The following is a 17,580-nucleotide window of genomic DNA, read 5'->3' on the forward strand; positions in this document are numbered from 1 at the left end:
TTTTTAAAAATTCCAAGAAAATTGTTATTATTGATATTTGGTCTTAAACTATTAGATTATACTATTAGATTTTGCATTTGAATTTAATCTCCGGTAGATTTTCTTGCTCATGAATAATAATTGCAAATTGGACAATATTCAGAAATATAAAACAAAAATACATTACTGATAAATGAATGGCTTCCACGCACTACTTAAGATGCTAGTTATATTTATTTATTAATGAATTACCATAACAAGTAATAATCTTCTATAATGTGACATAATATAAATAATAGGTAATAAAATCCGAACCATGATCATTTTTCAGAGATTATATTATTTTAGTTTTGATAACTTCGGTCAATAGTACAGAGTACTTCTTTAATTTGAATTTTATTATACTAATTTTTATCAAATATTTAATAAGTATAGGATAAAAATAAAAAAGATAATTATGTTCTGCAAATACTCTAAGTACTGTATTATTTTTTTTTCTAACAAACTCATAATTTAATTTATTTTTTACTTTATTTAAACCCAAAATAAAAATATTTGTTTTCTTATCACTCAAAAAGTAAAACATATAATAATTAATTTATGTAAATATTTTAAAAGCTTTAATATTGCGATAGACACACGTATATGAATACAAACACTACCTACACATGCAATCCAATATAACAATAATTATAATATTAAGAAATTGTTTCTGAAAATTTGAAAAAACTAAAATAGAATTAGTATAGGAGATTACATTTTCTTTTTAAATTCCTTCATACAATTACCATTTCCTTCATATCATGTCATCAACAAAATACTGATATTATTATACTGTCTATACTCAATTTTAAAAATGTTTGTTTTAAACATATTCTAATATAAACCTATACGGCTATATAAAATGATATTTCAATTTCAATTGAACAAACTTTTGAAAAATAATGTATTTGTGGATAATTAAATATTTAATATTGAAATGACTATGTATTTGTTTATGTGGACACTTTAAATTCAACAAGACATACATCATACTGCAACAGTAGCAAACTTGATCTATGTTCAGCATAAAACAGTAAATAAAATAAAAATGATGAATTAAAAATAGTTTCTATTACAACTATAGTAGGTACTAGGTAGGTATGTGATTTTCTAAATACTCATTTATTTTATTACCATTATTTTTAAAATCATTTTCCATGGCATAGGTGACTTTATAAAATGTTTTATTTTCATTTATTATGTGAAAACAAAAAGTTTTAATGTTTGTGATAGTAGGTATAGATTAAGTGTGATTTCTTATCGTGTAATGTCTATTTTTGGACACGGCGTGTAACGGAAATAATATAAGCACATACCAGCTACTGTAATCAGCATCAGTTTTCTTTATTCACGTGGTCCAAGGAGTATATTTTAGTTAAACCATTCTCCGCACTTCCATAATGATATGATTACGATTAGCGTTTAAACGGATGAAATTATGGTATCATGACCTAAAATAAAAAATAGAAATTATTTAGGATAGGTAACGATTTAATCGTGTTTTGAGTTTATTTTCTTTAGTTTTAATTTTTAATTCATTATTCTAGGCTAGTAACTATTTAGAGTATTTTGATTGAATAGTTTTAACATATATAATATATTATATTAGGTAATCAAAATAAAAATGTTCGTACAAATCGAAATCGAAAAAAAGCGCATGCCAAAACTCGTATAAAATTACTTCCTTGATTATGTTTTATACCTTAATATTAACTCCGTGTATCCACGATCATCGGATTTCAGAGAACTACAACTGTTTTTCACACTTTAATATTATTGTACTCCTCAGTACTCGTGCACGGGGGCCCTGCAAAGGACAGATGATGTATTTTTCTTATTGTTACAACCTCTTAACTGTCGATATTATTATATTTTTTTTACTATCTCATCGATGTCCGCTTGAATAGGTAGAGTCCACATATAAATACTGTATTTAATAATAATAATGATGTCATTGAAGACCACTGTAAGTCTTATAAAAACGCGATTTATCGCCGTATTCTCCTATTGTTGTAGGTATGTAACTCGTTAGTCGTTACATATTATTATTATATTCTCATTTCTGGCCACTTAATATTAGGCATTATCTGCCGCGGTAAAATATTCTGAAAACTGAATAGGGTCGTCCACGAAATAAACTGTACATCACGTTCAGCTGGTATAAAACGGTCAATTATCAGTGACCCAAGTTGAATATCGATTTCTATCTGTAAATTATTAATTATTATTATTACAAGTATATAATATATTACTGCTATACACATATTGTATTGTATATACCGTATAATACGCATGAGCAGCAGTCCTTCAAAGGCGTAAAAACTATATAATATAATGTGACGATAATTATGGGCGCACTACGCGGTACGTGTTAAATAAATGCATAAATTTCAAACCAACCACAACTGGAAACCATCATCATCAATGTTTTGGTTGACGTGAATATCAATTTCCCCACCGCGACGACCCTGCAAACCGTATAGAAGCGTCAAGTTTTACGTTTTACGTCATCCGAAACAACACGGTGTGTGTATATAATATAATATATAGAGGCAGACCTACTACCTACTTATATTAATATAATAACATAATACGTCTTATGCCTTAAATGTAGAAACTTTTCGCATTGTAATTCTGTCGTCGTCGCACGGACCACGATGCGCATTAACAATTCGCTACTGGGTTTTAAGAATCCGTACATAATATTATTATATATATATATATATATATATATAATATATATTATATTTATACACACATATGTATTATAGAAGTACCTACGTACACGATGATTGGTTAAATACGGATTTTCGCTGGACAAGAATATAATGATTGTTTTTATTTTATGTTTTTTTTTATTATTTCCATAAAAAATAAACAAGTATATATATATTACATAAACATAATAATACATATCATACTAGTACCTAGTATATACTCTTCATTAAACCAATAATTATTATATAAATAATTCGTACGTACAATACATCATAAATCATAATACTTTGATCAAATATAATATACTAAATGTAGTCGGTTATAGGTGTAGATTAGCTTGTATATACACGCAGTTCATATACGTGAATCATTATACATGCATATTATTATATTATAATAATTAGTTAATTCGATTCAATGTCATTACGACATTACTAAAGTTGATTAAACTGGCTACCGCCGTTACTTATCGACTTCGCTTCCTGTTGTAAATTTGATACTATTTCTTCGAAGTAACAGTACTGTATCGATAGCTTATATAGAAGCATGTTCAATACATTGGTGTACGTTTTAAAAATGTTTTTTTAATAAAATACGTTTCTTATAGGCTGCATGAAACATAATATAGTATAGTCAATAATCATTAATTTATAGAGAATATTTGTACCTATTTTCTTAATTAATTATAGGCATTTATTTATTTATTAACAATGTACGCACTATAGGAGCATGAGGCGCAGACTACAATATGATAGGTTCTTGTAGAAATGTTGATAATTTATGTATTTTGGTTACCTACGTTATTTTATAATGTGTGTGTACTACTTAAATATAGTAGTGGTTTTTGAAATTTTTTTTTATTTCCATTTAATTTACACAAAAAATAATTAAATTAAGTTTATTAAATTTATTTTGTAACTAACAAACACCTACGCGTGTAGGACGAAATTCTCTCAAGATCTTTGAATGATGAAATATCATTTAAACTGAGTTAATATTTTTCATATGCAAAATATAACTTAAAACCGTCAATATCAAATAACTATAGTAAATATTCATTATTTAACAACATTGTCACAATGTCACCGTAGTCCGTAGGTATACGCTTTCAATTTTATACAGTGAAAATTATAGCAAAGTAGCAACGTTACTTGAGATTCCATTTTCTAAATTAGTGGGTGGTTAGGTTAAAAATAATAAATAAAATCCAACAAACGAATTCAAATATTCCTCTATAATAATTAACAAATATGAATGTCAGACAAGGTTAATTTTAAATTTTTTTTATAATTTTTTTTTTATTTTATTTTACAATTTTGTCTGGCCATATTTAATTTTAAAAACCATCATGATGAAACTATAAAATATGTTGAATGCATAAAATAATATGACCATACAGACGTCCTGGATTTATGTCTGTATTTAATAATATATATATTTGTGAACTTTTAACATTCCTTAAAGTTATTTTTAAAATGTTCACTAAACACTTCTATTATAGCTTCAAATAAAATTAAAATATTTTACAAATTAAAATTTTTATGACACAAAAATTAAAACTTATATACAAACGTAACCAAATTGTGATATTTTTTTAACTCGCTTTCCTCTTATTACCTTATTATCTTCATATCTATATTATGTGTAAAAATAATATCTGTGAAATTCGATAAAACGTAAGGCAACACGGTATAGGTACAGCTGTTGTAGGGACGCCAGCAGAATATTGGTTTGTTACTTGGGTTGGTGCACATATTAATCAATAAACACAATATGTTATGTAGGTGTACTATATGATTCAGATTTCTACAAAGTATATTTTCATTTGCGGTTCTATTTCATATATTTGATATCATTATTATTAAGATTGATGACTACAATGAAGAGTGTCTATAAACCCTCACATGTCATATTTAAATATAAAACAAAAACATCCTGTCTGCACTTCTGCCTAGGACGGAATGGTTTAGAAAATAATTATTTGTATCTCAGCATAAAAACTCACACTATCTATACGGAACTTATGAGTTACGACAATAAAATAGTGTACCCATTCGATGAGCTTTTATTTAATATTTATAATATACCTAGTACCTTATTTGCTACTCTACCCTGCAATATTGCAACGATTCATAATATTATGTTTTATGACGCACTCATTATGGCATTATGTTTATGGTATCGTCGGAATTTCGGCCTATCGATGTATTTTATATATTATCCCAAACTGCTAACTCTCATTTATGCGTCACAATACAATTTCGAACGATGATTTAACGATAAGTATTATATACATAATAATATAAGTATGGATATTATATTATTATTATTTATACAGACGTCCGACGCGCGATCGCCACGCTTCCAGCAAATAATATTTAATCCAAAATTATATATATTTATATATACGATTAATAATATTACGTATATAATTAATCGTTGTATAATTGTTATAATTGATAATTTTCTGTATACTAATAATTATATATTATCAGGGCCGTCCTTAGAGGAAGGGGGGGGGGGGGGGGTTGAGCAGGGCCTCGCGTTTGAAAAAAGTGGTAAAATTGGTTTTTGCCCTGGGCTTCGCAAATCCTAAGGACTGCCCTGTATATTATGATGCGATACGATACGAAACGTTGTGTGTAGTGGTGGTGGTAGGTATATACATGATATTCATATTCAACTGCCGTTTCGGTTGCTGTCGCTGGGCAGGTTCAAACCGCACAGTTGTATAGAGGCACCTACGGCAAGCAACGCCGCCGCACGGATAATATTATTATTATTATCACCGCGGTCCGCCAATGTGTTTGTCGACGTCGGTGTTGATATTCGTCAGTGCCTGCGTCCGTCCGCACGTCCAGCGCTGGTCCGTCTGGTCAGAATTCGTTTTCGTCAAGCTGTTTTCCATGTGCGAGTCGTTGTCGGCGTCGTAAATTTGTACGTACGTACAAGTCGCGTGTGAACGATATAATAAATCGCGTACGACAATAAAAACTCGCCACCCGACATAACGGCCGACCGTCCACGTCCGAGTCTACTGCAGTACCTAGAACATAATAATATAATATCATAAGTGAGTTTTTAAAATTACATAATGTATAACCCGCGACGTCTTCACTCTTCCGATAGTCGCGAGAGTTATCAGGTTTTTTTTCGTCACGGTTAACAATATTTTTTAGGTATCGCCTCAGTAGACGAGGAATAATAGTATTTTTTATTTTGTGCCACATATTTTCAGTATGTTTTTTTTTTATAATTTTTCCATTTTCACGCTTCGATTTTATGACGTATCATATAGGTATGGGCAATTTTTGGTTTCTTACTATCAATTGAATCCCTCCCCTCCACTTTTGTAGAAAACAACTTATACTAAGACTTATATGTATACGAGAACTTTTGAAGATCACACGAGTTACCTAAATAAAAGACTATTATTATTTATACGTCTTGGATAAGATATTTTTATTTTGTCATGCAACATTGCACCAATACTATAATTTCAATGTTCACTTATAACACATTATGATGCGATCTAAATAGAATATACCGGATCCCTTTACATCAATAATGAATAGGATTGGTGCATAATATAAATAAATAATATTGATTGAGACGATCACTACTTTTTCGTTTGAAAAAAAAAAACTTGTAATTAAGAATAAACTATAATAATAATAACATTTATAAATGACAAACTTATCTTTTAAATTCGCATAGACATGAGTAAATATACAGAAAATAATATTTTATAATTTAATCTTTTGAATATTTTTACAATAAATGAAACTTAGTAATAGTACCTAGTTTATTTAACACTTACGTATTTTACTGGAAAACACTTAATTAAAAAAATCTTTAGTTAAATAACTATTATAATTTATGAGTAAGTTAAAATTGGTTATGAACTTTGTAATTTTAACCTAATTCAATTTTTTTTATGTATGAAATATGTTAGTAGTTCCGTTTGAAACTAACTCAAACAGTTTATTGCTACGGAGAAAATTAAAAATTAAAAATTGAACATTTATTTTATCTATTTTGACTGGGCTGACATATCGTTTACTGTAGGTATATGTAGAGTCTAAATGAAATCTGTAGGATAACGATTAATAAACGTGTATAGATTGTCAAACCAAAAGTCGCCTGTCCGTCGTAAAAACAAACGTGTTATCATTAGTATTGAATTATTAATGAAAATTCAACTGTTTATACGTTATATTATATTCTACCTATTTAAATTAATTTTTGTAACTAAAGTCGTAAAATAAACTGCTGCGCGACTGGTGGACGCGCGCGCAGCTGTAGAATTTTAAAATCACATTTTATGTTATCGTTTTTCGCGCGTACGTTGATGGTTAATAATAATAATATTAATTAGTAATTACACCGCGTGACACTATACGCGACGTTGACACTTAAACCGTCGACGTTTGTTTTGGCGCCACGTCCTAAATATATAAATCTATATTATAATATTTTCCCAGTGTCGCGCCTGACTCGCGCGTGCCCCTGTCCCAACCCCGTCAGCAATATACATATTATATATAGGTACCTACCTATATATATATAATATATATATATATACGTACTCACGTGCCGGATATGCAAATCGCGGAGCAGTAGTGTACAATATGTACATATATCATGACGATAATATATTTATATTTTATACATATATATGATATAATAGCAACAGGTATAGTGTAAACGCACTTGTATATTATTATTATTGTGATGAATTGGCCGGAGAGACTATACTGCACGTATTGCATAATACATATATTATATACACAGTGGGTAGGATGGACGCAGCAGTCTGTATTGACGCTATAACCGGAAGGAAACCACTGTCCGGTAGAAATTAAAATAATAATAATATGATGTGTGTGTGTATAAAGCACGGCACGTTGGGGACGCCTATTATATAGTAGTGCCACACAATGCAGATAACGGCTAGTTCAGGGGGGAAAACGCCAAACGGTAAATAATAAATATATGTACAGGTACCCGGTACGCGCCTGCAGAGTGTACACTGCACTCACTATAATAATACGGCTTATATCGTCGTCCGGCGTCTTGTTGTATAATATCGAACTTTGTCTTATAGGTATATTATTGTTTTTATATTTGTATATTGTATTTTGAGATAGAGAGAGATAGTGAGTGATGTATCGGAATAATTATGTAAATATTTGAATTTCAAAAAACCGTCTGTATTGTTTGATTGCAGGCATGAAATCCGACTGTTTGGACATCGTTATCGTCTCGAGCGGCGACAGCGAAGCCGCTATGATGTGGATTAATTTCCTCATCCAGTGTTTTCAACATTTCAATCAAAAGGAAAACAAATCACAATACAGGTAAATAACATACATTGTATGTAATAAAGTGTATCTATCTACAATACCTACGCATTATATAATATAATACATTAATACTCTCCGAGAAAAAGTCGTATGAAATTAGTGAATACTGAATAGTATGGACCTATTGCATTTACGAATAATGTTTAAAATTATTGTTCCATGCTTTACTAATGTGTGAGCTGATGACCCGATATATTGTTTAAGTATTATTAAATCGTTAACGATTAACAATAATTATGTTTGGAAAAACACGATACACTTTTTATAAGCCTACATATATAATATAATATAATATATACTTCACATTATATGCTATCTAAAAAAAAAAATTAACGACATATTATGATGGCATGTTGTATGATGATATATTAATATTATAGACATATTTAGTATATATCTTCATTACAATTTATTTACGGTTTTTAAGGTTAGGTATATATCACGTATATAATACTTTAGTGTCACTTCAACGTCTTAGAAGTTAGAACCATAGAGTGCTATATTAGCACGAGCCACGAATTTTATTTATTATTTTTTACCTTGTACGCGTATAATACATTTTTTTCCATCGTAATCTTAAATCGAATAATTATTTATTGCAACGTGTAAGTAAAGTGATTTTTGTATAGTTTTTTTTTTTTTTGGTACAGTGAATTACAATAATGAACAAAACAAATATTAGCTACGTATAAATAAATACAATGGTTTTCTTACATTAAGTTGTACACTTGTACATATTAATATCATATAAGTCTTAGAAATGTGATGATTTTGTTGGTGTTGTCTTCGATTGGGCCAAGGGTTTCAAAGAGGTTATCAGACATTCCTAGCTTCCATATGGTTTTGAGTTTTGACAGTAGACAATGATTTTTTCTTTAATTATGTAAATCAGTTAATCGTCAGATAAACGATTAATTGATTAATTTTGTGGTTAAATACTTTACTTAATTTCGCTATCTGTCTGTGACCATGGTGGAGGGGGGGAAGTCATAATTTTCAGACAATTTCGATGATATTTTTTTGTAATTTTGTTTTTAACAGTATATAATTGCTTAGAAATACAGCTTGAGGGGCGACCCCTAGCCCCCCCCCTGGAGCCGCTCCTGGCTGTGACTGTCTGAATAGTAATACATTTCATACAACATATATATTATGTACTCATAAAGTTATAAATATAGTAGGTGTTACTGTCATCCCGAGTTTTGATGATAATTTTTGCGCTTTGTTCAGATTTAAAATCACTGTATATACTATGTAGAGCTTCAACTTTCCGTAATTTATGTCCTGGTACTTGGAAAATCTATGAACATATAGAGTATTTTTTGCCGAAACGTTTCTAAAAATGAATGTTCTAACTTTGCATGGGTGGCTGAAAAAATATACTGCAGATGTTTATTGTAAGAGTACCTATTTCTAGAACCATTATAATGACTAATACATGCTCATATTTTAAGTAGGTATTTTAAAAGTTTTAATTCTTGGAATTAAGCTTATGCTTTTATAAACTCTATAATATGTATTACTGCTGCATATTTTTGGAATATGTCCAATGGTCAAAGTATAATAATGGTCGTCCAACAGGTAGTTTTCTCTCAGATTAAATTTAATTATTACTCATCATATTATTTAACTAAAGTGTAGTTATGCATCGTATTTAGATGTGTTCAATTATTTTTTGGTTTACAAACCTACCTATACCTATGGTCATATTTTCAAATATGTTTATTGTATATTTTCTTAGTACCTAGGTAAAAAAAAACTGAATTATTTTTACTGTTTAAAACAATTTATGTATTTTTAAGCACGTTTGTCTAACGAATTTTAAATTCAAATTAATTTTACTAAGATTGTGATATTTAAAAACCAATTTAACACACCATAACAACCATTATTTAAAATATTGAAGTAATATCATCTTTTATAATCTTGTTAACTTATAAGTTACAATACATGTAAGTTGACTTAATCTACTACAAAAAATCAACCCCTGTTATTGGATTATAAAAATATTTAATACCTATTGTTATTTAGTAAAATTAATTTTTTTTCTTCTACGACATCATCACAATAAGGACTTAAATTCTCATGCACTATTATTTGTAATTAATTATAATTTACTTATTTCAGAATTCAAAGAGTAAGATTAGAAGATGTATTGTCCGATGTAATGTCAGCACCACGCCAGGAACGGTGTAGTCAAGCTCGGCTTCAGATTGTGCTGGTTTGTCCGATATTTTTAGATCGGGTGCTCGCACATTCTGGTCGTTCCGATTGTCTAAGCGCCTTGCTGCAAACGAACCGCATGTTGGCTTTATTGGTCGGTGTTGCAGAATCTGACGTAACTGATCAACATAAGACTGGTGAGTGTTGCTCCACGTACTTCCGCGTTATTCATTAACATTTATTATAACATTAACCTATAGTCTAAACCATAGTATAGCCGTATAGGTAGGTAGCGGTTTGTCTCCAAATATTTACTGTATTTGTTGTATTACGTACCTATTTGTGTGTGTCACCTTCCTATATACTATATTATTAAAATGTGAATATAATGAAAATAATTTTTGTTCGTAATTACAGTATTGGTAGACTACGATAAGTGGAGAAAAATGGCCGTCAAAGATCAAGATCGAGAATCTGTTGGTGACTTTTACGGAGTGTCTATGGATATTCTCAGCAAATCGATGCATGCCCAACAAGCGATTAGTGTACCCGAAGAGGATACAAAATTCTCTATTACTCCCAAAAAGATAAAAATCGTGAGTATAAACCCACCTGTTATAGGTACCATACATAATACAGGACTAAGTAATTTGTCTATTGTATATAAAAAGCATATTTCGTGACTAATCAATGAACTATTACAGGGTCAAAACAAACTCATCGTTTTATTATCAGAACCGTTGGTATCGGAGGACAATGTTGTAATCACCGTGGATAAAAACGGACATAAAATCGAAGTGACAAATGTGACGAGAAGAAATCCGTATACGCTACAATTTAAAATGCCACGTTAGTACAATATATTATTATATTAATTATGCAAATACAATTGCAAAATTCTTAAAAATCAATAATCTCATAACATTATTGTTCATTAAAGTGAGTTGTTTACAAGTATCTGTCTTGGTAAACGTTATTGTCGAGAAAAATGGCCAGGTGCTAGGCCAACGTTCAGTGAAGTGCGAGAGCCGCATGAGAGAATTAGATCAATTGATCCGTTCGTTGGACAATCCGTTGAATTTTTTGTGTCAAGTAAGGATAATTATTTTTTATACAAAAATATAATATGATAGGTTCCGGACGAAATAAATAATGTATATTTTTCTCTAGACGTTTGGCTTGAATCCCGTCGATAGAGAGCAATTAGATTTGTTTTTGGTCACGGCTTATGTGAAGAATGTTCCACCCAATTTTCATCTCCTTCAACCAGCTGGATCTCGATTCCAATACTGTAAGTTGATAATCGCATGACATGATATTATATAGTAGGCATAAGGCATAGTGTTTCTGACAAAATGTATTAAACGTTTTCCCAAGTTTTCCGTGTTTATCTTTATAGATACACCGAAAAAACAAAAATAAACTCTACACAAATTATTATTAATCGCACTTCATAAAAAATATTTTTGAGCTAAATTTTTAGGATAGAACCTGCTGTCGAACCAAAATACTTTAGTTTTTGATAAATCAAGTTTTTAGTAAATTATGTATAGGTAATATAAATTATTTAAAAATTATAAGAGTCCGTCCATATAATAATTATACATTACAAATATTATATAAACACACAATATATAAAATACTATTTAAAAACAATTATGTGTGAGTACTGCGGTTTAATATTGTTTGTATATTTCACGACGTCTATATTATTATTAGTAGTATTATTATTGTACTTGCATACATTTGTTGAATGTTCGAAAACGTTTGGTATGTCATGTAATATATTGTTTGAATTAAAACCACAGCCGGATAAATGCATTAATCTCATCCTCCCCGCAACTCAAAATAAAATACTAAAATCTTTCCCTATCAGAATAGTTATTAAACAATGTGAATAATCAATACTATCAAAAATATCTCTGATTGTATATATTGAATCATTGTGAACCGGATAAAAACACGGAAGGCCCTTAAAATTCGGGTATAAATATATTAGGGCTGGCTTTAGACTTTAACCGTATATAGGTAGTTCGCTCCAGGATCCGCACGTACAGATCGGGGAATGAACGTTGTCGTAAACCATAATAATATCCTAACATAGTGCCTAGCCGCCTAATGTCTAGGTGTACCACAATTTTTTTTAAATTTTGATTGTCTGGTCGCAGGTCACGAGGAATACCCAACCATGTTGCACTTCGCCGCCAAACACGGGCTGGAGAAACTGTCGTGGCACTTGCTGGAGAGCCCGGGCGGTGAACAGGCGTGCCAACTGCGGAACTCGTCGCAGTTAACGCCCGCGGACGTGGCCGAGGCGTCCAACCACCAGAAGCTCGCCCAGGCACTGCGGGCGTACGTGCAGATGACCGAGCTAACCAGCATGTACAGCATACTCAAAGGCATATCGGACGGACACCACCAGCAGCCGGCCGGCGACGACCCGGACGCCAACTACATGCTGCCGCGGCCGCTCAACGACAGCTACCTGGTGCCGCCCGCGCCCAGGCCGGTGCAGGCCGAACAACCGGCAGCCGGCGTTCACCCGCAGCAGAACCACTGTTATACGAACGTGGGCTCGCCGCTCACTTCCAACGCGACCATGTTCAATTACCAGATACCACCGCCGCCGCAGTCCATTTTCGCCAACAACTACCAGGTGCCCACCAACGGCCGGCCGTACAGTCCGGCGAGCGGTGCGTGGTCTCCCACCCATCCGGCGGTGCCTTCCTCGCCCGTCGACCCGACCCCGTCACCGTTGGGTTACTTGGAAATGAGTTCCTCCAGTAAGTATCCACTTCCCCACCGGATATGAATTTATATTCACTATAATACGGCCCTGAAGCTGCGGCGCATGGTCGCATGGAAATCTATCGTAATACCGGAGCAAATTCTATAGCGGTAAACGTTAGAAACGTTTGATAACAGAGAAATTTAGACTGTCTGTTAGGTAAACAAAGAAGCAAACGTTTGCAACGCCATGACCTAGCGTTTTGTCTATTCAGTTCCAATAACCAATACCTATACCGTGGTATAATAACATTAAACATTTTATATTTGAATAAGTAATAAAAAAATTGTACCTATGTTACTATCACAATAATTATATAATATATAATCTTTGTTATCACGGACTTATATCACGGATTACCAATGACATAAATATTTATGACTTATACTACAGTTAATTCACATACCGCACCAAGCGCTTACGAATTTCAATCTTTTCAATGTTTCAAACGCGTTGGCGGTTGTATTCTGCAAAATGTTTTCCGCTATAGAATTTGCTCCTGATGATTGTTATCGGCTTATAACCGTGATATATTTTATTTTTGTTTCATCAGAGGTATGGTGAGAAACATACATTTTTGATTTTCGTCACATCTCGTACAATGTTTAAGACTGGCCCCCATAAAATATAAATGTTCACTTCTTATATTCAGAAAATCATCATAAAAAGTATGTATTCCAAAAAAACTAACGCAAACGTCATAAACACCAGGTCCCTATTGCCCTAAAACGGTGACTATGTAGACCATGTAGTTAAAGTTCAGAATCAAAACTTTAGATAGTCAAATTAAGTTTAATAGCTGTAGTCAAAAATCTCTGCCACTACTACATTTAAACTCAAATTGACTTTTTTAATCAACTCCCTTGTGAATATATAATTTTAATTAGCTTCTATTTCGTGTCTCATTGAAGGTCTGGGATCTGCCAATTATTTAAGAGCAAACCTATCATTCAACGATAGTATCATTAACAAATCAGCTGGAAACAGACCTAACGATTTCTTGATTCCTAGCTCTCGTGGTATGCATACATTTTTTTTTAAATTTACCATTTTAATTTTAAAATGTACTATAAATTATTTTTTTGAGTATAGGCAGTAATCAAATGTTGTCTACGCCTCAAGATGAGCTGTTGGAAATTATACACGATTTCAAAAATAACGTTCTAACCATTAACGAGGTGGAAAATCTAGTCGAAACGTGGAAAAACCGAAATGACGTGCAGCAGTCTTTCAAAGAGAAACAGGTAAGCAAGTGGTGCGGGACACTAATTTGTGATGATCGTGTAAATATATTTTTATTAATATTTAGGAACAACTGAATCAAATGAGAGTTGAATATGATCGAATCCAACAACGCATGAAAGATCAATTAAAACGACCTACTCCGTTTGATCGCATCAAAAAATTCTTTGGCAAAAACAAGTCGAAACGTAAGAATTTTTAACGCATTAATATTTAGTACTGTATCTTTTTAATATTATACTCATCGAAATGTGTAAACTATTATACTAACTTTTGATAGTTGTATTGTCCAAAGTCGTCGAATTAAACGTTAAAAATGTATTATTACAGATTCTGAAATTTCACACGAAAACTTGACAAAAAGAAGTGGTTCAGAACATCATTCTAAAAGACCATCCAGTAGTCTTAGTCTACAGAGCTCGAGCAGTAAGTTATTTAATAACGTTAACTTCAATAATGAAAGTAAAGAAAAATATTTAAAACTAATTGTTATGCGTCCTATCATGACAGGTTCTACTTCATGTGGTCGGTCAAGTACTGTGAGTACAAGCAGCGTGAACGACAACCATACAATCCAACAGGAAAACTTGGACGACGGAAAGGTAATGTACAAAAAATATCAAATACAATTATCAACAGTCGAATCCCCGTTTAGCTGTGATTGTATTCTTCTGAATTTTCTGTTGTGATGTTTATTTACATTAATTTAACATGTTTACATATTTATTTAGACTTTTATTAAAGCAGAATACTTAAGGATACATTTATGGATTAGGTGTATATTGTATATTTATACTTAAAGGTCCAATATCGACATCTAGTTCACTGAAAATTTATTAGCATTAGATGTTTTTATCTGTCGTCACTTCGTCGTACATAGTATAAAATGAATAGTAGGTATACAATGATAATAGTTTGTTTTTAAATCAGTTTGAGTATGGGAAAACGTATATTTTAGGGCTTTCGGTTTGGTACGTGTATTATCGATATACACGTGTATATCTAGTACTATATTTCTATCTCTGTTCACTATACCCACAATAGGTACTATATTGGAAGCATTAAAAATAATCAGTAATATAACATATACACAAACATTGATAAACGTATTATACATAATATTATCTACCACTGACCAGCCACTTTCGGTGTAATATTTTGCATTTTCGTAATTGAAACGCGCTTGTTATTAACGAGTATCGCTAAATGCGTTCTTTTTCTCTATTATAGCCTCTGAAGTCGTCTTTCTCGTACTTCGATCAGCCGCACTCGTTCTCGACGTTCCTGCAGCAGGCCAGCAAAACGACTGCAGCCGACTTCGCGGGTCACGATTACGGCAACGTCGTGTACTCGCCCGTGGGCTCCGCGACCGCCGAGACCATCATGGAAGAAGAAATCGAAATGCCGTCCTGCAACGCTTCCCGGGCCCTCGGCGCGTCGGCCATCCGGTGCATGACCGGGATCGCGTGCACAATCGCCACTTCGCCCACGGCGGCCGACAAGTCCGAACACGACGACGCAGCCGCCGGATTCGAGCAGACGTCTTTCGGCGGCGGCGGCGGCTCCGTCGGCGGCAGCTCCGTCGGCGGTGCGGATTTCGAAGACGTCGAAGACAAGGTGCAGAGGTTGTTCGACAACATGCCGGACTACACGAACGTTACGGTTTCCGACCGGAACTCCCGGAAATACACCCCTTTGCAGACGTGAAAGGCATAAAACCGCGTGTTCGCCACCGGATTTATTTCCAATCTTTTCACATATAAAATCTAATATATTATTTATACTATATCGTTGACGCGTATAACTATATAACACAATATGTGTAATGTGTATAATATATTATTATTACATTTTAGTCTTATATATTATTTTCTAGCCACTCGAAGTCTGTCTAAAATAATATAACACAATATAGGCTAATTTATATATACAATATAATATATAAGTAGGTACGTTTAAATAAGTTTTTACGATACGTTTTGTACGTAACAGACTGGATAGTGATAATATATATTATTATTATTATTAAATATTTTTATACTGGTGACTGCTATAAGGTTGATAAAATATAAATTCTAAAATGAAAAGTGTTAAGCATCATAAACCGAGCGTGAACCTTGCGAGATTATGTACGCGTTGAAGTTCAAAAAAAAAGAAAAATGTGTACTTTTGAAGTTTGAACGTTGTAATTCGTTTTATTTATAAACCTATAATATTATTGTTGTTTATGTTATGATTTTTGTTTATATTTTTACTTCTTGAAATAAACTTTTTTAAATAAATATAAATATATATAATATCTTATTTTAAATTGTGAGTGGAGTGTTGAATGTATTGATTTTACAATGATTTTTGTGTACGTAAGGTACACGATTAATAACAGAAAAATACTTTGGTTTTTAATTTGAATATACTTTCTGATAGGAAAGTAAATCTAGACGGCACTTTTGGGAGGTTAAATTAAAAACTCCAAATAATTTTCATATTAATATGGAAAAACTAATTTTTGACAAAATCGATTTTCTTATTTCAAAAACGAATAACCCTAGATACTTGCAATTTTCACCAAATTTTTATAATAGCATTGACTGCTTATGAACTATGTATAGACATTTGACATTTTCAATCTTATTAACTTTGTGTTTTAGTTCTAGTAGGTAATAATAGCTAGTGAGAAACCAATGTGTTACCAACGTTTATAGGAAATATTAAATTAATTAAAACAAATTGGGGTTAAATTTAAGTGTTATAGTTTTATTGTGTGTTAGTGGGGAAGGTGGTGATGCCAGTAGAATTTTGGGGTGACCCTGTCCGAAGAAAATTTAGTTTTCGCGGGCGTAGGTACACAGACTCCGTGAACGTGAAACAACCGACCTCGGTATAATGTTTATTATAATATACGGCCAGTTGTTATATTATGATTCGAATGAAGTACATAATAAATTGCAGGGGACATCAAATTGCGGCCCGTTGACAAATTTTATCTGACCCACAGACATCAAAAAAAAAAGTTCTATATAATAAATATTCTATATGTAAAGTTCTAGTGTTGTAATTGATCATTTTTGTTCATTAGTTTTTATCGACGTCAGCAATAATATTGATGGCACGCGAATAATATCCAGATTCTAGATGGAAGTGGCCCTTCAAAATTATTAATCGGTAGGTATATTGTAAATTGTAATGTACGGAGACCGTCAAATTCACAGCTCACGAGAATTTGTCTCGGGCCTGCTCGTACATTAAAAAAAACATAATAATAAAAACGATATTATAATGATA

At 32.0% G+C, this 17,580-nt stretch overlaps 1 protein-coding gene across 3 annotated transcripts in view; it reads left to right on the forward strand.

Annotated features, from left to right (window-relative positions):
* The window catches only part of LOC132939100 (phosphoinositide 3-kinase adapter protein 1), a 33,580-nt gene extending 17,007 nt beyond the window's left edge, over positions 1-16,573 (forward strand). For 2 of the 3 annotated variants that reach the window (XM_061006118.1, XM_061006119.1), the window contains 13 exons: positions 7,970-8,099; positions 10,233-10,465; positions 10,686-10,864; positions 10,973-11,117; positions 11,209-11,360; positions 11,439-11,559; positions 12,437-13,051; positions 13,968-14,075; positions 14,149-14,300; positions 14,366-14,486; positions 14,629-14,724; positions 14,809-14,900; positions 15,529-16,573. In XM_061006118.1, coding sequence (XP_060862101.1) covers positions 7,970-8,099; positions 10,233-10,465; positions 10,686-10,864; positions 10,973-11,117; positions 11,209-11,360; positions 11,439-11,559; positions 12,437-13,051; positions 13,968-14,075; positions 14,149-14,300; positions 14,366-14,486; positions 14,629-14,724; positions 14,809-14,900; positions 15,529-16,005 — 2,621 coding nt within the window. In that variant the 3' untranslated portion in view covers positions 16,006-16,573. Of the gene's footprint in view, positions 1-5,469; positions 5,813-7,969; positions 8,100-10,232; positions 10,466-10,685; positions 10,865-10,972; positions 11,118-11,208; positions 11,361-11,438; positions 11,560-12,436; positions 13,052-13,967; positions 14,076-14,148; positions 14,301-14,365; positions 14,487-14,628; positions 14,725-14,808; positions 14,901-15,528 lie in introns of those variants that run through there. The other variant, XM_061006120.1, reaches the window with a different exon arrangement.
* The last annotated feature ends 1,007 nt before the right edge of the window (positions 16,574-17,580 follow it).

The sequence above is a fragment of the Metopolophium dirhodum genome, chromosome 2 (genome assembly GCF_019925205.1).
Source record: "Metopolophium dirhodum isolate CAU chromosome 2, ASM1992520v1, whole genome shotgun sequence".
Classification (NCBI taxonomy): domain Eukaryota; kingdom Metazoa; phylum Arthropoda; class Insecta; order Hemiptera; family Aphididae; genus Metopolophium; species Metopolophium dirhodum.